The sequence below is a fragment of a genome, unplaced genomic scaffold (assembly GCF_019419815.1).
Source record: "Pyrus x bretschneideri cultivar Hongxiangsu unplaced genomic scaffold, Pyrus_bretschneideri_v1 Contig9, whole genome shotgun sequence".
In the NCBI taxonomy this organism is placed as follows: Eukaryota; Viridiplantae; Streptophyta; class Magnoliopsida; order Rosales; family Rosaceae; genus Pyrus; species Pyrus x bretschneideri.
Genome location: NW_025999831.1, coordinates 9,031,820 through 9,055,075, shown reverse-complemented (window position 1 = coordinate 9,055,075; position 23,256 = coordinate 9,031,820). Strand labels below are relative to the sequence as shown.

The following is a 23,256-nucleotide window of genomic DNA, read 5'->3' as shown; positions in this document are numbered from 1 at the left end:
CCCGATACCAATCAACGTGGTCTCGTGTAAGTTGCTCTCTTTTCTTACTCCACAGTCCACCCAGTCCCACAGGAGCCATACGGCTCATACTCATTAAACTTGGTCCCCTTTTTTAAATGAAATACAAAAAAACTGAAAGAAAACCTGTTTACAAGCATTACTGCTCTCTGTTATGCTGTCAATGGGTGCTTTGCTGTGTTTTCTCAAGCAGAAAACTAAAGGTCCAAAGCAAGCAAAACACATCACCAGACTCTCCCTTCTCTCTATATATTCCTTCTAAATTGCATCTTCATCATAAGTCTAAACACATTTTAAACTGGAAAGATAGGCAAGCAGGTTCATTCATATGGAATGCTCATGTGGTTCGTACAATTAGCAATAAGTTTGGTTCGGGCAATATTGGCCATTTCTGAATACAACCAGAACGAATCTCAAAATTTGCATCACTCACTCGTGTCCTCAATTCCATCAAAATCACTAACACCATCAAGGGCGCCATCAGGTTCCTCTTCCTCTTCGTCGCTTGTATAGGACTCATCAATAAGGAGACTTATTGTCACATTCTCATCAACATGGTCAATTACCTATTCAGAAAGCTTGCATTAACTAGGTATTCAATAATATTTCACTTGCCACAAACTTTACTAACACCTGTGCTCTTACCCCTGTATAATGCACGTCCAAGACACTTAATAGCTGAAGAATGGAAAGTTGAAACTCTGGACTCAATGAGTTGCATACCCATTAAGATTCAATGAAAAGAAAAAGAACTACCAGGATTTCTTACGACAAAGAGGATCAGAAATCCGAAAACCAAATAGTAATATAAGCCGCACATGAACATGCCATTCCCAAAGAAGATTCTTATAACAAGTTTCTTACTTGATATATGGAGTTCAAGGCACTCAAAGAAGATTCTTGGGACACTATACCACTTGGGTGTTGAAGAAGTAAACTTCGAAGCCATGGAAGCGCAGATGCCAAAATTGCACCCCTGTAGTAAAAAATAAAGCGTACAAATCCATTAGCTATACCAAGAGATCATCCAGCATATACAGCGTACCGCTAGATATCTTACCTCTACTGAATGATACAAATGAGAGATTGTAAGAGCTTCAAACACCAGATGGATTCAGCAGTGAGAGAGACTTTGCAATGACCTAAAACACCAGTTGTATAATCCACATTAACAGTTATCGTCATGCTTCAGTATTATATAATCAATACGAACTACGAAAGCTATTACCTTCTCATTTTGGTTGTATAATCTAATAAAAGGGCATAGTCATCGGCATGTAGTGCTTGCTTGAGTAAAATATAAACTGAGTCTGCACTTGGAGGCTTTGGATCTAGAGAAGATTCCTCTTTATCATGGCTCTCCGGTCTTTCATTGTCTAATAATTCTAAACTTTCTTGTTTTTCTCCCATAGTTGGTACATTCAAATCATCGTCAACAAGAACTACATCTGAAGCCTCCCCATGACCTAGATGAATTAAGGTAAATGTATCAACATACAAATGCTCAAGATTTGTGTTTTGTTCACGAACCATTGTTTATCTAACTAAATTAAATAATTTGAAACAATTAAGAAAGCATGTAATAACAATTGTGCTATAGTAATCTGAATTTCGATACCACGGAACCAGTAGTATCCTTTCCTATTTCACGTTTGTTTATCCCCATCTTGAACTGGATGCGGTTGAGGACAGACAGTAGTTCCAAATCTCAAATGGTGCTTCTTGTTCTGTCTCAAGTATAGGAAACTCTTTCCAATTTCAAGGATGTCTTTGAGAGTTGGAGGATTCAAATCCATTGTTGGTGCACGTTTCTTACTGCCCTTTTTACTCATGATTGGGGGACCTTCTGGTTCTAATACCAGAAACCATAGAAAGTTTCAGATAGAATCTATAGAATCTATTAAGCAGATAGAATCTATTAAGCAGACAAATGCTAAAGAAGTGCTTCCACATTAGCTGATTAGTGATTTATCATCACACAAAACAAAAAAACATTTAAATCGTTCAAAGTTGATGATCCTCCGTGCTAAGCATTCAATCAAATAACCCTGTAATAACAAGTACAACACCAATATCAACTGATACACAGCGGGGAAAAGAAACACTTGTTCAGCTGCTTAAAAAATAGGGGTTCCAAAGAAACACTTGTTCAAATATATATGTGTTTGGACCCGATTTTACATTTTCGACCTAAGTGATTGAAGCCATCGGATGATTATGAAAATTAAGAGATTTTTCTTGGAATTACTATTAATTTTAATCATAGTAATTATCTTGAAAATATCCTTAAAGCTTGCAGAGATACTCGTGGGATTCTTTTGCAGATTATCAAGAGTTTTATTGGATCATGGAGAAATTAAAAGAGATTGCACAGTTGGCTGCTTGCTAACCATTTGCAATTAATGCAGCAGTAAGGAGAGTTTTGTGCAGCTTGGTATCTAGTTAGTTGCATGGGTTCCATATTTGAATGGATGCGCATGCAGAACCACATGGAACAATGGGATAAAGGTGAAGTAAAAATGGTGATGTGCTTGAAAGATGATTCTACACGTGGTGGTGATAAGATGGCAACAATTATCTTGCTGATTATGCTAAATGATTTAGCATATTGGCATAAGCTTTTGCATCGTGGGTCAGCATATGGTTGTTCATGGAGCCAGATTCACTCAACATAGATATTTGGGATAATTAGCAATAAGAAGTCTAAGTCGGCTTAGGCTTTTGAGAGTTTGAGTCTCAGTTGGTTTCTATGAAATCATCAAGGCCACGCCAAGCGGGATCATGCATATTTGAGAGAATATTCCAATTATTTCGTAACTTATGACAGTAATCCTACGGTTACCAGGGAATTATAAATACAGAGGCAATGACAACATTCAGACTCCAAATCGAGTTGTGCTGGCCGCCACCTGGAAGTTGGCGAAGCCATACAGTGTAGTGATATGGAAAATGTGAATAAATTTAAACCTAAAAGTGCCTAAATACAAGAGTGCGCTGTGAGCGGAAATAAACCCATTTCACACGTGACGTCACAGCATAAGTAAAGTATAGTAGAGTGGATTGAAAATCATACCATCGAAGGTAATCTCCAATACCAAGATTTGCCACGAATCCTCGTCGATATGAAAACTTTGATACTAGAACCTAGAGGGATAAAAAACAAGAGTGAGTGGGCCTGAAAATAACGCTTTAATATAGACCTTCTAAACGTTATAATCCCTCGCTGTAATACCTATATATTTTCCAGGAAATCATACTACGTATAAGTATGAAATCAAATGTAAATCAACAGTAAATCCAGGAATATTCCAAATCACTACATATCGGCAGCAGTATATAAAAAAAATCAGGTGCTCATCAATCTATGATAACACACGAGTCAAAGTTGCCTAACGCAACCTGTACGACTCATAAATCAATCTATGAAAACACATGAGTCAGAGTTGTCTAATGCAACCTGTATGAGTCATAGGCAACTTGTACGACAGTGTCGGAGTTGCCTAGCATTGCAACCTGTACGACAATATCGGAGTTGCCTAGTATTGTAACCTGTACGACAATGTCAGAGTTGCCTATTATTGCAACCTGTACGACAGTGTCGGAGTTATCTATTATTACAACCTGTACAACAGTGTCGGAGTTGCCTATTGCAGCCTGTACGGCAGTGTTAAAGTTGCATAAAACATAAATATAGTCAAGCCATAACTCAATCATTTCAAATAACACCATAAACTCACCTGAACTTACCTACGCATCCCACGTTCACCTTAGCACTTCCAAGCATTCACAACAATTATGTGCAGGTAATATGCATATGGATATGCCATGATGCAATCTAAAACTCAACCATATCATAGTATTTTAAAATATATATTAACATGGCATAAAATGGATAAATCAATTTAAAAGCATTTGTGGAACTACCAATCATATATATACTATAAAAATGAAAAGACCTACTCACCTGAGGTCTGCACAACAGGTCCCTAGCACGAATATCGAGGCGTCACGAACGATCGTTGCCTAGAACAAATATTCAGTCATGTCTCATAATTATTATCGATAGAACACGTAATTTACATAAAACACATTCCCAATGACGTTTTAGAATGATTTGAGACCCATTGATCAAAAATCAATTGTCGATCAAAGATCAACAGTAGGGTCCACAACCCTACGTAACTCAATCTGGAAGATCCGCATCTCAGATTTCTGATCCGTAACTTCTAAAGATCCACATTATGCTTTTAGAACATTATACTAAAGTTTCATTACGATCCAACGGTTGGATCTCCGCCAATTGCAAAATTCAAGTGGCGGTCAACGTTTTATTTTACAAACTTACAAATCCAATTCGGGAAGAATTGTACTTTAGATTCCCAATCTGTAAGTTTCTAATATCCTCAAATATTACATACTATAATGTATTAAGGTTTGGTGACAATCCAACGGTCGGATCATCAATTTCACATAATGTTCAAGTAGTGGTCTTTATCAAAACTATGTTCAAATGATGAGATTTCATCAATTAGACTTCACCTATGGAAATGGTGTGTCAAACTTAGCTTAGGAAGGTCAGGGTGTGACTCGGCTCACTCGCCGCCGCACACGGCGGTCGGGCACCCCCGATTTGCCTGAAAATTCAACTATCTCCAAAAATTCTCAAAATTTATAAAAATGAAGATCTCAAAGATTAAAGCAAATTTTATACCTATGACCAAGTCCAATTTGGCCGGGGAAGGCTCCAATTTCACTCAAACCCACCAGAACCCTAAAATGGGTGAACTTCGATTCTCCTTCCTCGGTGTTCCAACGTCTCTACCACTAGTTGGGTCTTGTTCCTGGGTCCAGGGGAGGTTGATTAAGGGTAGTTGTGGGTGGTAGAACTCGCCGGATGGAAGGAATCACCGTCGAGCACCTTCAGCGCTCCGGCAAGGTTCTACACGGTTTTGGACCTAAAACTCTTTGAATTTGGGTGGAGATGGTAGAGGGGAGGTTGTAGAAGAGATTGCGGGTGATGGATGGTTGAGTTTTACCTGAAAAATGGATGAGATTGGCTAGAATTCATACTAGTTCAAAACCGGGTTACGGAGCATGGACGGATCGACGGGAAAGGGTGGTTCTTTCTCACCATTCCTAATTGGTCCCTCCTTCCCCACCCCCCACCCCCCCAATCTCTGATTGGTCCTAAAAAATAATATGATTGGGCCAGTCCTCAACCTTGATTGGTTACAATTCCCACATGGTGGGAGTTTTAATCAATCTAAAATTCATAGCTTAGTAAAACGACTTCAAATGTCCGTAACCATACCGTTAAAATCCAGGACTCGCAAACGACTTTTGCGGCTTGGAGATCTATTCGGAGACATTAATTGTGACTTCGAACAATCAATGAAAGTCAAGCATCTTCGCATCTAAGGGCATTTTCATAAAATCACTACTTTAAAATTTATAAAACTTAAAATTAGGGATGAGTTGTCACAGAAGTTCTCATGTGAGTTTCCAGAAACAAAACCGTGTGGGCGTGGTCGGGGCCCAAAGCGAACAATATCGTGCTACGGTGGAGTCGAGCCCAAGATGTGGTGAGGGCTCGGGCCAGGATGTGATAAACGGACCACGGAGTTGTAATTATTTAAAATTTCATCTCATTCTATCAAATTCACCAAATTACTAAAAATAAATAATAAATTTACCTACATTCGCCTAGGCCCAACCTAGACCCCGTCGAGACGTTAAGCTCTAGTCTACCACTCAACTAGCACCTAGCATCTTGTAGAACCATAAGAAATAGTGTGTGTTTTCTTCAGTTTCATAAATAGTGTACAACTTTGTAATTGTCCCAGCAATAGTGTGCATTATTTTTTGTTCAAATCTAGAATTCGTGTGAGTTCTTTTGTTCTAGTTCCAGAAATTGTGTTTATTTTGTTACTTTTCATAAATAGTGTGAGTTCTTTTGGATCACTTTCAAAAATAGTGTGGATTATTATGTTGAAGTTTTAGAAATCATGTAGGTTATTATGTTGTAGTTCTAGAAATAGGGTGTGTTATTTTTGTTTACTTTCGAAAATAGTGTGGGTCATTATGTTGTAGTTCCAAAAATAGTGTGGGTTATTTTGATTCACTTTTAGAAATAGTGTGAGTTATTATGTTGTAGATGCAAAAATAGTGTGGGTTAATTTGATTCACTTTTAGAAATAGTGTGAGCTATTATGTTGTAGATCCATAAATAGTGTGGGTTATTATGCTGTAGTTTCAAAAATAGTGTGAATTATTTTGGTTCATTTTTAGAAATAATAGTGTGAGTTATTATACAATAGTTTCATAAATAATGTGAGTTATTTTGTTGTGGTTCAAGAAATAGTGGCTCACCTTCGGAAGTAGTGTAGGTTATTTTGCTATAGTTCAAGAAATAATATTTATTTTGGTCCATTCCATAAATAGTATGTGTTATTTTGGTTCAATTTCATAAATATTGTTAGTTTTTTGTTATACTTCCAGAAATAGTATGAGTTATTTTGGTTCACTTTCAAAAATAGTGTTGGTTATTTTGCTGTAGTTTTAGAATAGTTTGAATTATTTTGGTTCACTTTCAGAAATACTTTTGGTTATTTTGCTATAGTTTCTTAAATAGTGTTATTTTATTACCTTCTAGACATAATGTGGGTTATTTTGGTATATTTCATAAAGTGTAAGTTTATTTGCTATAGTTCTAGAAATAATGTGCGTTATTTTGTTGTAATTCAGAAAATAGTTATATTTTCATTATTGCAAATGGAACAAACGAAAAATGTTAGGGTGAAGAGATTTGTTAATTGATATTGTTGCAGAGTTTCAGTGTCGAGTTCTTCAAAAGGGAAAAGTTAATGAAAATGTTGATGTCCTCCAGCATTACATGAATCTATGCGAGTAATCTAGAGAAACAAATGATGCCCAAAGATAAATGAGGATAGAGAAACAAAATGGTAATAAAACAAACATCTCTAGTGCTTTGAACGGATTGTGAAGACATGTTTCGGGCACTTGGACAAGCTCTCCACAAATGGCTGCAGTAGCAATCCAGCAATCCAAGTTGTCCAAAAAAAAAGCAACCCAGCAATCCAAAAACATTCGTTACGGTTCACATACACTGACATAGAACATGATACTTGATACTTGTATTAACCAAGATGGGTGCTCAGTTGCTTAATGTATATGCACTCTACAAAGGAAATGATAGATTTGTAAAAAAACAAAAAGAGTACTTGTATTATACAATCTGCAAGCATACCTTAGTTCATGTTTCATCAACTTCGCAAACTCTAATGAATGGCTCCCCATTTAAAGGATCCAAAATTGTGTTCCATCTATAAGTGTTCTTCCATTTACCCTGCACTGAAAAAACACAATATTTCTTTTTCAATATTTCAATACTTGAAATTTTTTTTCCCCATTCAGTTTTACGAGAAGTCCATACACCATTGTATAAAAAGATAACATAGAAAATACTATAAAATAAAAAAATAAAAATAAAAAGTTGATGTAAGGAAATACACTTAACGAATCAGGTTATAATCATTCAAGTTTTTAGTCTCCAGTTACAACTCCAAAACTAATTACTTTTCTGAGCGTTGAGCAGTTTTCATGGGAACCAATTTCCACTGGCAAATGACCCATGACTTTGAAATTTTGCCAATGGAATAGTGAACAACGACAATGAGTTTCTACGAAAATCACCTCTCAAATTGATCAGGATTTGAAAACCAACTCTCAAAGCCTTAAACTAGCTAGCTACTATAACTTTGGTTAAAATCGATGGTTCCTATAGTTTACATAAACGCATATAATGAAATACCTAGATATGATGTGTTACAATCACAAAGGCAGCATAAGTAATAAAAAGCATTGTTACCTTCATATATGTTACAAGTGTGTCTCCCTTTTTCTTTCTGGTTGCTTTGTCAAAATAGCTTCACATGAGTCTTTTTTGTTTCAGGATCCTATGAATTCCATTGAGTAATGACCTTACAAAGTGGAAAGTACGAGAGCAAATATTTATCAATTAAATTACGCAGTGCATAGATGTTTAACAAGAAACACAAAATATAACACTTAGTTTCATGATGTGATAACATACCGTTTTCCAATATAATTTGACAATAACTCTTAAAGAAAAAGACTAGGAATTTGGTTGCAGACAAACACTGGACTTAAAACAAAAAAATAAATAAAAAACAATAATAAAAAATAAAAAAACTCATAATGCGAAAAATGATTTGAAGCTATATAACCCTGTAGTTTTGTGCACGCCTAGTGCTTGACTCGACTGTACATACATATATACATACATACATACATACATGCATGCATACATACATACATGCATGCATACATACATATATATATATATATATATATGAATATGTAAATATATGTGCTTTTTTTTTTTTTTTTTTTTGAAAACTAGGAATTCACATTCCAAGGCAAAGAAGCCAAATAGGAACAAAAGAGGCTACCTGGAGGCAAACACCAAGAAAGACCAACCAAGAACAAGGTAGTGAGAAGGGATACAAACAACAGACACTTCAACCAAGAAAACATTCAAGAGCTTCTTCTGCTCTAGCTACCATATTTTCTTTTTTCTGATTTGCAATAATCTTTTGGCATGTAGTGCCTGTAAATTCTAATGGTTTATTAGCAGACTATTTTGTCTGCTACTAATTAAATGAAAATATATTTGTGAAGTCTAGTTTTATTATTTGGCTTTCCTTGTCAAATGATGTAAATTGTACAACACATGCTTTAGTTAGTTTTAGGGTTTTAATTGCTTCTCTGGTATCATGTTGCTGGAAATATCTCTTCAAAAGCTTAATTTCTTTCATCAAAGGTTTGTTCATACATATGCATTTCATGCCATTATTTCCAGTTCATTCTGTCTAGTGGTTCTATCTAGTCAAATATTCTCGCTGCTATCACGCGACCTGAGCACACACTTTAAAACGACCCACGTGGGTCATTTGACAGCTTTTTCCTGAAAATGGTTTTTCAACCCTAGATACTTCCAGATTGCTTTTGCACATGACACGTGGCTTTTCTTTGTCCCCTTTCTTATCTGAATCAAGCCCTCTATAAAAACTTCATCTAGGGTTTCATTTCAACTTGGCGAAGAGAGTTTATTTTCTAAAAAAAAAAAAAAAGTTGATTTTAGCTTGGCACTGCCCTTTGATTCTTACTTGAAAGCCCTAACCACAAAATCACATCCATGCATTAAACACCCACATCATTACATATTAGCGTAGCATTGCTTTTGTGATTTTGATCTTTGTTTCAAGTCAAGTTTTTATAAGTTTCAAATCTTTGAACTAACCTCTTTTTGGATTCGCGCCAATTTCATCTTTCAAGTGTTTGATTGGCGAAACTGACTAGACGACGAATCCAGATTTGCATCAACTTCATCATAATATCATTTGCATAGGTTGATTGGTTCTCGGTCCCACAAGGTGAAGAGCTTAGGAGGAGCTGCCACTTCGTGAAGATTAAAGGAGTCCATCTTGTGAAAAGCAAGGTTGTACAAAGGTATAAGTTGCTCCTAGATAAGGATCTAGGAATTGAGCTTGTGTGGTTACTTTGTAAGAATCTTGATTTCACTAGTGGATTGGACTCAGTGGAGAGTCCCCGATTTTTTAACCTAGAGGTGGGTTTTTCCGGCCAAAAACATCCTGTGCAATTGATCGCTTTACTAGTTTACTAATCTTCCTTTTGGTTGTGATACATGCTTTTCATTATCCACAAATAGATAAGTCCTTGCAACTAAGCTTGTCAGTATTAAAATGTACTCTAAACTGGATCTTAATTAACTAGGAACCTTTTAATAAATTGAACTTTAATTTGACTTCTTCTGTTGTGAGTAAACTAACATATCTGAGCTTAGTTAATGAGTGTTGCTGACTAGACAGACAAACACGTACATAAATTTTAAATTGCATATTATTCCACCTGGTATCAATTTCAATATCAAATAAGGTACAAAAAAAGGCAAGAAAAAGTGTGAGATATGTAGTTCAATTGCTTACAGGCAAGAAAGATGATACCTAGGGCTGGTTTGGTATTGCTGTGCTTTGAAAAAGAACTGTTTCTGCTATGCTGTGAGAATAAATAGCTGTGAAATAAAGCAGTAGAGTTTTTGGTAAATTTTTATGTAAAACCGCTGCAACTGTGTAAAATGACTAAAAAAGATATGATGTTGAATATTATATAATAATTTTTTTATCTTTTCTTTTATTATGACATTTATAAGATTTATATAAACTATTTATAAACAATTGTGAGCTTCAAAGAATGTACTTTTACCTTTTTTTATTAAGATATTTATAATTTTTTTATTCTATTCTTTTCTTTAAGAGTCATTTCTTCTTTACCTTGCCCCTATTTTATTTTTGCAGAACCTGTGTATATTCTATCTTCCGCCGCTCACTCCCTCTCTCCCCCTTCTCTCTCTCTCTCTCTGCCTGATCCTAAGGAAGGCTAGGTCGTGGGGAAAGGAATGTTGGGTTGCATCAACCAATTCGCGGAAGATGGATGAACTCCGATTTCAGGACTTACCATCGGTGTTAGTGGCGAATGCGTTGTGGCTTTCCCGTTGAGATTTTGGGTGTCAAGCAAAAGGGTGCAAATCTAGCATTCTTTGTGCAACCCAGATTTTGACAAAGCCCAGAAATCCGACGAACCTCCCATCGCTCTTGTCCCAGAAATCCAAAGAAGCTCAGAGTCAAAGAGGATGGAAGAGAGACGTGGCGGGATCGGCAACGAAGTCGACATATATAATGTATAATTTATTTAATTGCTAAAGGTCATTTTGGATATTGAAAATTTTCATTAAAGGCCTCAGCGCTGAAATCGGTTTGCGCATAAGCTGGGCAAGCAAAAAGAGCCAATTTTTCGAAGCTGGGTTTTGCATCTTTGTGTTTTTGGCTTTTTTTCACAAAAAACTATGAAAAAAAGCTAAAGTTGAATGTTTACCAAACAAAAAAAAGTTTGATACCCACTTTTTTCAAAAGTACCTCAGTACCAAACCATGACCTAAACTAATCAAAAAAGTCACTTCTAGTAAAAGTATGCGGATGTGAAATCAGCCTTTAATTCTTAAAGGGGTTGTCAAACATCCAAAAATGATCACACAATCAAAACATTTGCTCATAAACTAAACAGTTAAGCAGTAACCAGGCTGAAAAAAATAAAAAAATAAACATATACAGAAACAAACAGACCATGAGCCTCAGATTCTTCATGGCTACATGCATTGACGCTTTCTGCCATGGAAAAATTCCCACTAGGGCTCTTTCTCTGCAAAATCTCAAACAAAAAAAACAATCACAACATATGTACATATACACTCACACACACATAGGTAATTTAAGAATTGATTGGTTGAGGTCGATCAATCAGGGGAAGGGAGGTCAAAATTAATCAAAAGGGTAGGGGAGCACAAGTATCTTGGGGACACGAGAGAAAGATGGATGGAGATGAAGAATTTGAGGTTATGGAGGCTATGGCTTGATGTTATACTTTTTTCTCTTTGGATCTGATTATCTCGAGATTTAGGCCATGTTTTCCCTTCACGTTGTGCCAGGTGGTTGCATCTCTCTCTTTTTCGTCATCGTCGTCTCCATTTGGAACCTGGACCACAAACCAACCACAAGCATAAGGATTTTCAGGTTTTTCTTGTTTAGTACTGATATTGAACAAGAAAAATAAATGGAGTAGATGGACAAAATCATACCGTTTTGCATGTCGGAGATTGTCTACGTACGATTTTGATGGAGATGGAGACATGCTCAAAATTAAGTTTGGGGGTCGAATATGTGGTTTTGCATAGTGACAGAGATGGAGCTGCGATGTGAAATTGGAAAGAAAAAATGGAAGGTCTGTCATAATGTCAGTAAGTAATGGGGAAGACAAAGGATAGCAGTGAGATATTAAACGGAAAAAGGCTTGCGGTTAGGGCAAAATCGGAAACTAATTGTTTGGGCCATTTTAATTAGACTAGTTTGGCGTTGAGTGTTGTCCTTATTATTAAATAAACTTATTACATGTTTTTGGTTAAAATCCAAAGTTTTGGAAGACTTATCATTAGTTTTTCATTTTTTGTACATGATTCCTCAACAACAGTGTATGTTTATCATACGCCTAATTATTTGTCACATGTCATTTCACTTAACTTTAGTTAATTTTTTTAATTGAAAAAGTAATATTTAATGTGAAATTTAACTAGAATTAAGTGAAATGACTCGTGATGGATGATTAAGCGTAGGAGAGACTTTTTAGTGTGATCGGAATATGAGGTGATACACCATGCGTTATTATACAAATGGTGGGATATGTGTGTTAAAAAATTAATAACTTAAAAAATAAAATTTCCTAACACTTATATAAAAATAAATGGTGTATTGTCGTGTTCTGATCACAGTAAAGATTATCTATAATTGTACGCTGAACATACTCTATATTTACAATGGTGAGCTAAAATGTTTGCATTTGTGAATTGTGAGAGTGAGATGTTCCACATGTTTGGTAAGGTCATCTCCAACCGAAGGGTCCAGAGGGTCAGAGGGCTAAAAATAGCCCGAAAGCCGTATCCAACCGAGGGTTAGGCTAGAGGGCTCCAATTTGAGAGGACCCCACGGAATCGGAGAAGGCTAGAGGGCTGGAGGGCTGGCTGCAGGCAACCAGCCAGCCAGCCCGAGGCTGGCCAGAAAATTTAGAGTTATAACTGACAGGAATGCTTAAGAAAAAAATTCAAATGCAACGGCTAGCTGACGTTAGCTAGCCGTTGCATTTGAATTTTTTTTTTATAGTTTTATTATTATTTTTTATTTACAAAATCTTTCCTATAACTTCTATTTTTAATATATTTTTTTTAAATTCTATTTTTTCCCATAACTTTTATTTTACAAAATTTGTTTCATTTTTTTTTAAATTCCATTTTTTCCTATAACTTCTATTTCACAAAATTTGCTTTATTTTAATTCTATTTTTATCCTATAACTTCTATTTCACAAAATTTGTTTCGTATTTTTTTTAAATTATATATTTTTCCTATAACTTCCTAAACCATTATACAACATTAAATTAAATTAAGTAACATGAAACAACATTAAACAATATGAAATAACATTAAATAACATTAACCAACATACAAATTATACAACATAAAAAAAACATTTAACAACATGAAACTTAAACAACATTTTAAAAAACATTTAATAACATAAAACTTAAGCACCTACTCCATGCTTCTTTTGGCCCAAAGATGTGCAACAAGATCATGTTATAGGTACTTATTTGTGGCATGAGAACGTATCATTCTATAGTGCCTCATGTATTCATTTATAGAGATACTACCAGTTCTTGGATTGAAAGGCAAATTAGGCCCATCATATATTTTTGCACGAGCCCTTCTTGACCTATTTGGATCTTCTTGGTCGTCATCGGACTCTCCATCAATATACCCATCTAGCTCATCCTCCACTATCATATTGTAATATGATGCAAGACATCATGATGGAGTCCAAATTTTCTCGACTCCACCCTTTTGCCGATTCGCTAATAATCTTCCACTGTGCTTGTAGAATACAGAAAGCTCTCTCAACATCTTTCCGGTATGCCTTTTGGTGTAAGGTAAACAACTTTTCTGCGTCATTCCTAGGGTTTGGAATTGCTTGGACAAATGTCGCCCACTTTGGGTGTGACATCCCGTCCCGAAATTATCGAAAACGTGCGTGTGAAATGACTACTTTGCCCGCTAGTTCGTTTCGTTTACGTTTAGTGGTTGTTTTGTGTGGTGTTGGCATGTGTTGGGCCACACACACACACTTTCACTCTCACTGTCTCTCTGTCCCTTTCCCTGTCTCTCCCCCGAGTCCCCTCTCCCCTCATTTTCCATTGAAAACGTACAGACACACACAAACACACTCAAACCTTTACAGATCGAGGGAACCAGGACCACCTTCGAGCTCGTGAGGTTGGGAGGAGTCCAGTCGTGCCATTTTCAGGTAAGAAAACCACCGTTTTCACGTCGTTTTCACGAAACCAGTTTGGGGTACTATTCATGCAAAAGTAATCTAGCACGTTTTTGGGATTTTGAAGCTCGTAGGTGACTTGGTGAGGTCCCAAGGAGCCTCGGAGTGCTTCGTTCGAAGAGTTTTGACGTCGGAATCGCCTGGTTCGAAGTTGGCCGGTTTTGGATTGTGTGGACAGGTAAGATCTCGTGATTTTTAGGCCTTAAAAGTGTTATATCGTTGTTCTACTAGTTCTAGGCTTCAATTTGATGCAAGAATCGTGGAAAATGGTTGAGAAACGAGAGAGAAAACGAAGTTAGAAGATTTTTCTAGTTTCGGCGCCGGCGACGTCACCGGAGGTTCGCCGGGGAAGGAGACGGAATATTCCGTCAAATCTGATGGAATATTCCTGACGCCATTGACGGAATCCGTTAGAACTAACGGAATATTCCTCACGGCGTCAGTTGACGTCGTCAGCGTGCCAGGCATGTGCCTGCGCGTGGCCGGCGCGTGTGGCCGTGCCTTGGCCGGTGCGTGGGGGCGCGTGCGGCAGTGGAAATTTTTTCTAAAAATATGGGTGTGATCCTGAGGTTGTGTAGAGCACATTGGTATATTCAATTGTCCATTTTGAGCAATGTATGAGAAGTTATTACGAAAGGAAGGTTATGTGCTTTAAAATTAACGTTTTTATAGTATTTTCGCATATAGGTGAGACGTATCCCGAGGACGAGCGTGGTCACTCGAGGCAGGGGGGTTACGACCTTTCCACATACCAGTGAGTGGGCTTTTGGTTTTCCGTATATACCTATATACTTATATTTTCCCAGAAATTGTTAAAAAGGGTTAATTGTTTTATGCCATGCACCATATTATTATTGTTTATGCATCTTTACGTGCATTATTAGTTGCATACATGTACATATGCATATTCGGGTGCTGTGGATGCACAGGTAAGTGCCAGGTAAGCATTATTTCATATTTGCATTCAGTAGTGGTTTGAGATGCTTAGAGAGCTCATAACCTGCACCCCCGGTGTTAGTGCTCCCGCCCAGAGTAGGGCACAGTCCTTCACGTGATGTTCACCTCCCACACCACACGCTCAGCTTGGATCCAAGTTAGGTGCACAGTCCTGTCGTACAGACCACATTAGGTGGTTCCGACTCGTAGGTGACCCGCGATTATTCACACAGCCTTCACGTGATCGTAGCACTAGAGCGTATATATATATGTTACACCCAGGCCTGTTGTACAGACCACTTTAGGTGGTTACGACTCGTGGGCAGGTTCAGTTATTGAGTTTGAGATTTGAGCTCTATGTTTATATATGCAGCCGTACAGGTCACGTTAGGTGACTCCGGCCGCCAGATTATATGTTGTCAATATGATTTTTCACCTGAGCACTTGCATTTCATTGTGAGATTTGGCATGGCATATTCTGAGGCATGATTGGTATATATATTTATATGTACGTATGTTTATTTTCTGGGAAATATACAGGTTTTACGGCGAGGGGTTAGAATGTATTTTACTAAATGGTTTTCAAAGAGCTTTGTTTTTGCCCACTCACGCTTTTGTTTTGCGCCCCTCCAGGTTCTAGTTGCTTAGCAGGTTCGGTGGTTTCCTAGAGGGCTTCCCGGCGTTTCTGACAGACACTCACCAATGTAAGGTCACCTTCGGGTGCACTGTTGTCGCATCATTTTAATTTGGACTGCTGTAGACTTATTGCTCTGAACTTAGCGTCTCACTTACGCTAGCACTCTTTACTTTTAACTGTTGTATGCTAGTTTTTAATTATTCGTACTTTTATATTACTATTCTATTAGCTTCCGCACTGTGCACATGGCTACGTCACCTTCGCGTGACGGCCAGCACGCCCTGATCTCGGTCGGGGTGTGTCATTGGGTAGATGTCATCTGCCAAGTAATATCCCATATTGTATTGACGGTTGTTGATGTAGTAGTGAAGTTAAGGTGCTTTACCTTCACTCAAATTATTGAAAAGTGGTGAACGCCCAAGAATTGTAATGTCATTTTGGGATCCAGGGACTCCAAAAAAAGCATGCCAAATCCATGTGTCATATGAGGCAACCACCTCTAACACAACAGTTGGCTTTCTCGACCTTCAGCAAAAGCCTCATTGCCATCCGGTGGGATAGTTCTTCCAATTCGAATGCATGCAGTCTAATGACCCTATCATGCCCGGAAACCCATGATCTTCAGCTTTGCGAAAGAGTCGATTTAGATCTTCTTGATTTGGCTTGTGGAGGTACTCGTCTTTGTGAACCTGAACAATTGTGTCACAGAATTATTGAAAAGTATCAAGGCATGTAGACTTAGACATACCATGGGTTTCATCCATCGAATCAGCTGGGGAGCCATAGGCCATCATTCGGAGTGCAACAGTAACCTTCTAATGAGGTGAGAAACCAGGGCAGCCTGCTCTATCCCGTTTCTATTGAAAGTATGGACTGACTTGTTGGACATCACGAAGTAAATGCTCGAAGACATGATGCCTCATCTGAAAGTGACATCTGAAATCCTTTTCTGTGTACACCGAGTTGGGGTTGAAGTAGTTGTTCATCAGATTGACATGCGACATCGCTCTGTTTCGTGGTTTGTAAGAGCGACCAGCAATAGAGCCACCCCATTGAGGTTGTTCCTCAGTTGGCTGACACACCATGGCCGCAGCCATGGCTGCTGCTATGTTTTGTTTGTTGCGCCTTACTTGAACTTCTTCATCAGACTCCTCATCTTCTCGTCTCATTTACTTCCATTTTGCTTCCAATTTGGAATTGGATGAGGACCCCCAGTTGGAATCTGAAGAGGATCCAAAGTTGGAATTCATTGCAAACTTGAATTGAAAAAGATTGAATTGAAAGAGATTGAATTGAAATAGGTTGAATTCAAAGTTGTGTGAATTATAGCCCAATATCCACCATATTTATAGCAAAAGAAAAATTCAAATCCAACGGCTAGCTGACGTCACTTAGCCGTTGGATTTGAATTTAAGTTGTAGTTTTTAAATAATAAATTATGTTTGGCCCTCGGTTGGAGACGGAGACAAATATGACTCTGTACTGTTCATTAAAATATTAATATCTTAGAGAATCTTAGAAGACAAAGAGCTAAAACAAGCCCTCTAGCCAACCCTCGGTTGAAGATGGCCTAATATACTTCCTCTAGCTTTTCCTTGTTCTGCAAACCTTTTCTCTTTCGATGCTGTTTGGTCTTTTTCCCTCTCAAAAACTGAATTAGTCACTTTCCCTTCGTCCAGAGAGAGATGCCTGTTCCCAAGTCGCTTCCCAAAAGACTTAAATAAAGCTTCACAAAAGCCCTCAGCTTTTATTTCTTTGTCTGCCATTAGAATGCCATAAATACAACCCACTTTACTTGCTTCTCTCCCATATCCCCCAATTGACACCTCCACCCTCCCTCCCTCCCTCTCTCTCTCTCTCTCGCTCTGGATTGTAGTTAGAGAGAGAATCAACACTCCGGTCATTTTCCGGCGATTGCTTTCATCTCGCCACTTTACTCACCTCTGTCATCGACTCTTTCCACGAAAATGGGTTGATATTTTTCTTTCAAACTCACCCACAGAACCTGATTCTCCTTTTGATTTCTGCAAAATCTCAACTGGGTTCTGATACAAACCCCATTTTCCCATCTTCGCAGTGCTCAAATCCCACAAAAAACCCATCAAAAACAGAGAAAGTCTCTACCTTTAACCAAAACGAAAACATGATCAGTTTCACAGACCTGTACCACGTCCTCACCGCCGTTGTGCCGCTGTACGTGGCCATGATCTTAGCCTACGGCTCCGTGAAATGGTGGAAGATCTTCAGCCCCGACCAATGCTCCGGCATCAACCGCTTCGTCGCTCTGTTTGCAGTTCCTCTGCTCTCCTTCCACTTCATCTCCACCAACAACCCCTATGCCATGAACTACAGGTTCATAGCGGCTGACACGCTTCAGAAAGTCATCGTCCTGTTGGTCCTAGCTGTGTGGTCGAGAACCAGCGCCAGAGGCTCTCTCGAGTGGTCCATCACTCTTTTCTCCCTCTCCACTCTGCCCAACACTCTGGTCATGGGGATACCCCTTCTGAAGGGCATGTACGGTGACGCCTCCGGCAGCCTCATGGTCCAAATCGTCGTCCTCCAGTGCATCATTTGGTACACCCTTATGCTGTTCCTCTTCGAGTACAGAGGCGCTCGCCTCCTCATTGGTGAACAGTTCCCGGACACCGCCGGCTCCATCATTTCCTTCAGGGTCGATTCGGACATCATTTCCTTGGACGGAAAAGAGCCGTTGCAGACAGAGGCCGAGGTCGGAGAAGACGGGAAGCTCCATGTCACAGTCAGAAAATCGACGAGCTCTCGCTCCGAAATATACTCCAGAAGATCCCACGGACCCAACTCCGGCGTATCCTTAACCCCAAGGCCTTCTAATCTCACCAATGCTGAGATTTACAGCCTTCAGTCTTCGCGAAACCCGACTCCCAGAGGCTCCAGCTTTAACCACACTGATTTCTACTCCATGGTGAACGGGAAAAACATGAGCAATGCGAGTCCGAGGCAGTCGAATTACGGGAATGTGGGGTTTGATGAGGAGGCTAGAGGAGTTGGGGGGCCCAGAGGAGCAGCAAATGTGGGGAGTTTGGGGTATCCGGCGCCTCCCAGTGCCGGGATATTCTCTCCGGTAACCGGACCCGCCGCTGGGGCAAAGAAGCAACCCAATGGCACCGATGGTGGCAAAGACCTACACATGTTTGTTTGGAGCTCAAGCGCTTCGCCTGTGTCGGAAGGAGGCATTCATGTTTTCAGAGGAGGAGAATATGGCAATGAACTTGCTGGGGTTGCTGCACTCCACAAAGGTAATGCTTTTGCAATTGGAAATCTGTTTTGGCTGTATTTACTGTTAGATTAGACTAAATTAGACTGTTGTGTGTAAATTATTTGATATGATTGTGCCATTTTGGATGTTTCTGTATTTGTATTTTTGTCTGGATGAATGTTTCAAGTTTTTGTTTTAATGTTTATCTGCTTGTGGATGAAGTTTTTTTGTTTGTTATTGCTTTGAATATTGATCCACAACTGGTGTTGATTAGATTATGATGAGTTTGGCCGAGATGAGTTCAGCTTCGACAACAGGCCGGCTTCAAATGGGGCTGATCGGGAAGGTCCGGTGCTTTCCAAGTTGGGTTCGAGCTCCACCACTGAACTCCACCCCAAGACAGCCAATGGTGGTGAATCAAAGACCACAGCCATGCCGCCTGCTAGCGTTATGACCCGACTCATTCTTATTATGGTGTGGCGAAAATTGATTAGGAATCCAAACACTTACTCCAGCCTCATTGGCCTCACCTGGTCTCTGGTCTCCTACAAGTAAGCGTACTTGAGTTGTACAAATACTTCGAAGGGGATTTTAAATCAGACTCCCAAGCTTATAATCTGTGTTGTGATTTTCCAGGTGGAAAATTGTTATGCCTGCAATTGTAGCCCGTTCCATAGCCATTCTGTCTGATGCAGGTCTTGGAATGGCCATGTTTAGTCTTGGTATGTTAAACTTGTAGCGTTAATGCTTTAGCTTTTGTGTCATACACGACCACAGCCTGAAGTATATTGTTAATGAGCATATTGTTTGTAATGGGATTGCAGGCTTGTTCATGGCTTTACAACCACGGATGATTGCTTGCGGAAATACAGTTGCTTCCTTTGCTATGGCAGTTCGATTCCTCACTGGGCCGGTTGTCATGGCTGCGGCCTCAATTGCTGTTGGACTGCGAGGTGTTTTGTTGCACATTGCCATTGTACAGGTAAGGGAGTTTTGGGATGCAATAACAAATCGAATGTGGGAATATATATCCTTGTAAGTTTTGAGTGGAATAACAAAATCCTTGTGTTGTGTTTGATTTCTCAGGCAGCTCTTCCACAAGGGATTGTTCCGTTTGTCTTTGCCAAGGAATACAATGTTCATCCTGACATACTAAGCACCGGGTTCGCTCCTGAACAATCTTCATCTTGAGTTCGATTAAACGTCACATCTGTTATCAGACTAGTAGTATTCTATCTGAACTCATTTGATATGAGTCTTGTTTTTTGTGTTTTGCAGGGTTATCTTCGGAATGCTAATCGCTCTTCCGATCACATTAGTTTACTACATCTTGCTAGGGCTTTGAAACGGAGAACCTCTGTTAACTTGTTGAGCAAACATAATGTAGGGGATTTACCCTTTTGGCATTAGGTTTTTTTGTTTTTGTTTTTGGCTCTCCTAACACAAGAAGAACGTAGATTTTCAGAAGGTAGAGAGAGAGAGGATTGACAGGTTCTCTTCACACAAGGTTTTAGAATTTGCCTACTTTTGTTGGAACTTTGCCTTTTTCTATGAACCCTTCCTTTCTTTTGTGCCTCTTTTGATGAAGTGAAGCTTGTTTCTAGCTCTCTCTCTCTCTCTCTCTCTCTCTCTCTCTCTCTCCTCCCCCTGCTTTTAACCTTTTTGTCAAAGTGGATTTTAACTCGATTGGGATCTCTATGCAATGCACTGCAGCAAGATATTTAAAGCCATTGCAACCGAACAGTTGACTGGATGGCTTGAAAAAAGAAGCAAGCACTTTTATTAAAAATATCTGTTTCCCACTCATTTAGCAAGCACATTAATGTTTTCACCAGCTGTGTGAACTTCACTTGGTTTCCCACTCAACATTAGGGGATTAAAATTTTGTAATAACATGAAAGTTAATTATTGGATTTTATTAATAACATATCATTTAGTTTTCAAATTTTATTCATAAATTTAATCTCCTAATAGTACTCCTATATTAATGTTTTTACCAGTTGTGTGACCTAAATTTAGTCGTGCGATTGGTAAAAACATTTCAAGGAGAAGTTTCTTATGCTTTTATTGTGTCCTTGTGACATCTCATTGCATTGAAATAATGTTGACTAAAAAATTTTGTACATTAAATTATATCATTGTTTTGGAATGTTATGACAACCGCTAAGTCCGAGAGGGAGGGCAAAGGCTCAAAGCTTTGTAGGCTAGTAGTTTTCTGAATTTATATGAAATTAGTTTATCATTACTATGTCATCTCTTTTTTTTTTTAAATAATGTGCAAGTTTTATAACATAAATCATTACTTTAGTAACTTGGATCTTCTAAAGTCTTTAGGAAGGGGATCCTTTCTGGATTCTTTTCATTTAATCCATCAAGACTATAAATTCGGATTCTTAAAATTTGATTCAACTGCTAAAGTTATTAGAACTTTTTATGAACCTCTTGTTTTTAACCGTTAGATCAAATTTTAAGGATCTAAATTTGTGAACTTGTAGAATTAGGTGGAAGGGATTTGAGAGGATCCCCTTCCATCTCCTTATGCCTTCCCAGTATCTCTATAATCTCAAATATTAATGGATGGGATGGGAGGATGGAGGAAAGAGCACGCATGTCGGTTGGTTTATTCTCTTTAAGTCTCCCTTTAAGGATGTGTTTGGCAGCGATGGTAAAGCTGTCTGCTTTTGGTCTCTGGATTGGGGAGCACGAGGGACCGCTCGCAGACTGAGTAAGAGAATTAGTTTCTTTTCCACCAAGTTGATCCTGTCGCATGCAGTCGCAGTTTAATTGATAGGAAATGACTTTTGGACACTATGTTTAGTCCTTAGACATTTTGTTTAATTTTGATCCTTAATTTTGTTTGATTCCTCCGATAATAATATAATTTTCCCAATAAAACTAAAAGAAGTCAATTTATCTTTTATTTAATTGTACTTTTTTTTTTTTCAACAAACGATATTATTTACACTAAGGAAGTGGGAAACTAGGCTAAACCTCAAAAGGAACTAGCAATAATGTGATTCAAATTCATTTTTGGCGATAATCGAACTTAAGACCTCACTTACAAGTAAAGAAGAATATCACTAAACCATTGTACTACTCTTTAATTTTGGGTGTGCACCTGATAGGAATATCATTAAGACTTCTCACCTATAAGTAAAAATGAATATCACTAAAGCATACATATATCTTTAATTTTGTGTCTATTATATTAGGATATACACTAAGGCATACATATTACCACAAACTCTCCCTGGGCTACAGCCCATTGTATCCTTTGGTGTTGCTCCGCTAATGGTGTCATCAATAAAAAATAAGCACGTTAATCAACATTTAAGTAATAATTTAATCATCAACTTCCATGTCATGTAGTTTGCAAAATTTATTCTATACATCTAGTCTGACACATCCCGACCCGGAATGTCCAGTATGACTTCGAATCAAGCTGTGTTGGCCGACACCTGGAAGGTGACGAAGTCATAAAGTGTGATAATGTATAAACTATAAATAAATTTAAACTTAGAAGTGCCTAAACACACGAGTGCGCGGTGAGCGGGTATGGACCCATACACACGTGATACAGAGCATAAGTGGAGTACAGTAAGGTAAGATAACGATTATACCATCATAAGAAGCCACATATACTGGGAAGTGCCACAAATTCTCGTCCATATGGAAACTTTACTACTAGAACTTGGAGGGGTGCAAAGATAGAAAATGTGAGTGGGCAAAAACAAAACTTTTCAAAAAAACCATTCACTTATCAAAAGTAATAACCCCTCGATGTAACACCTGTATAATTTCCTAGAAAATCATATTACGTATAAGGATGAAATCAATTGTATACAATCCGTAAATCCAGGACTATACCATGATACAACATCTCATCAGCAAATAAATAATCAGGTGCTTAATAATCCATGCTAGCACGTAAGTCGGAGTCACCTAACGTGACCTGTGCGACTCACCCATATCTCATCAATCAATGCTAGCACGTAAGTCGGAGTCACCTATAGTGACATGTACGACTCACCTATAGCTTATCAAATATCCCTGCACATGAGTCGGAACCACCTCTAGTGGTATGTACGACAGGACTGGGTGTAAATAAGTACGCTCAAGTGCTACGATCACGTGAAGACTGTGCGAATAATCACGGGTCACCTACGAGTCGAAACCACCTAATGTGGATTGTACGATAGGCCTGTGCACCTACCTTGGATTCTAGGTGAGCATAAGGTGCGGGAGGTGAACATCACGTGAAGGACTGTACCCTGGCCACGAGCGGGAGCACTAACACTGCGGTGCAGGTTTATGAGCTCTAAATGCATCTAATATGGCATGTACGACTCACAAGCAACCTGTACGACAATGTTGGA

The 23,256-nt window shown here is 38.6% G+C and overlaps 2 protein-coding genes across 2 annotated transcripts; one reads left to right on the top strand and one right to left on the bottom strand.

Moving 5' to 3' along the window:
- Positions 1-443: 443 nt before the first annotated feature.
- Positions 444-1,551, bottom strand: LOC125473529. Its single transcript, XM_048576440.1, has 3 exons — positions 1,247-1,551; positions 883-994; positions 444-584 (listed from the first exon to the last, which is right to left on the bottom strand). Exons 1-3 carry the CDS (start codon positions 1,549-1,551, stop codon positions 444-446), a joined length of 558 nt encoding a protein of 185 aa, XP_048432397.1.
- A 15,935-nt stretch (positions 1,552-17,486) lies between these two features.
- On the top strand, positions 17,487-20,487 carry LOC103933990 (probable auxin efflux carrier component 1b). The gene is made up of 7 exons (XM_048576679.1): positions 17,487-17,498; positions 17,563-18,920; positions 19,155-19,431; positions 19,517-19,602; positions 19,705-19,862; positions 19,967-20,043; positions 20,159-20,487. The coding sequence occupies exons 2-7, from the start codon at positions 17,789-17,791 to the stop codon at positions 20,223-20,225; spliced, it is 1,797 nt and encodes a 598-aa protein (XP_048432636.1). The 5' UTR covers positions 17,487-17,498; positions 17,563-17,788; the 3' UTR covers positions 20,226-20,487.
- The last annotated feature ends 2,769 nt before the right edge of the window (positions 20,488-23,256 follow it).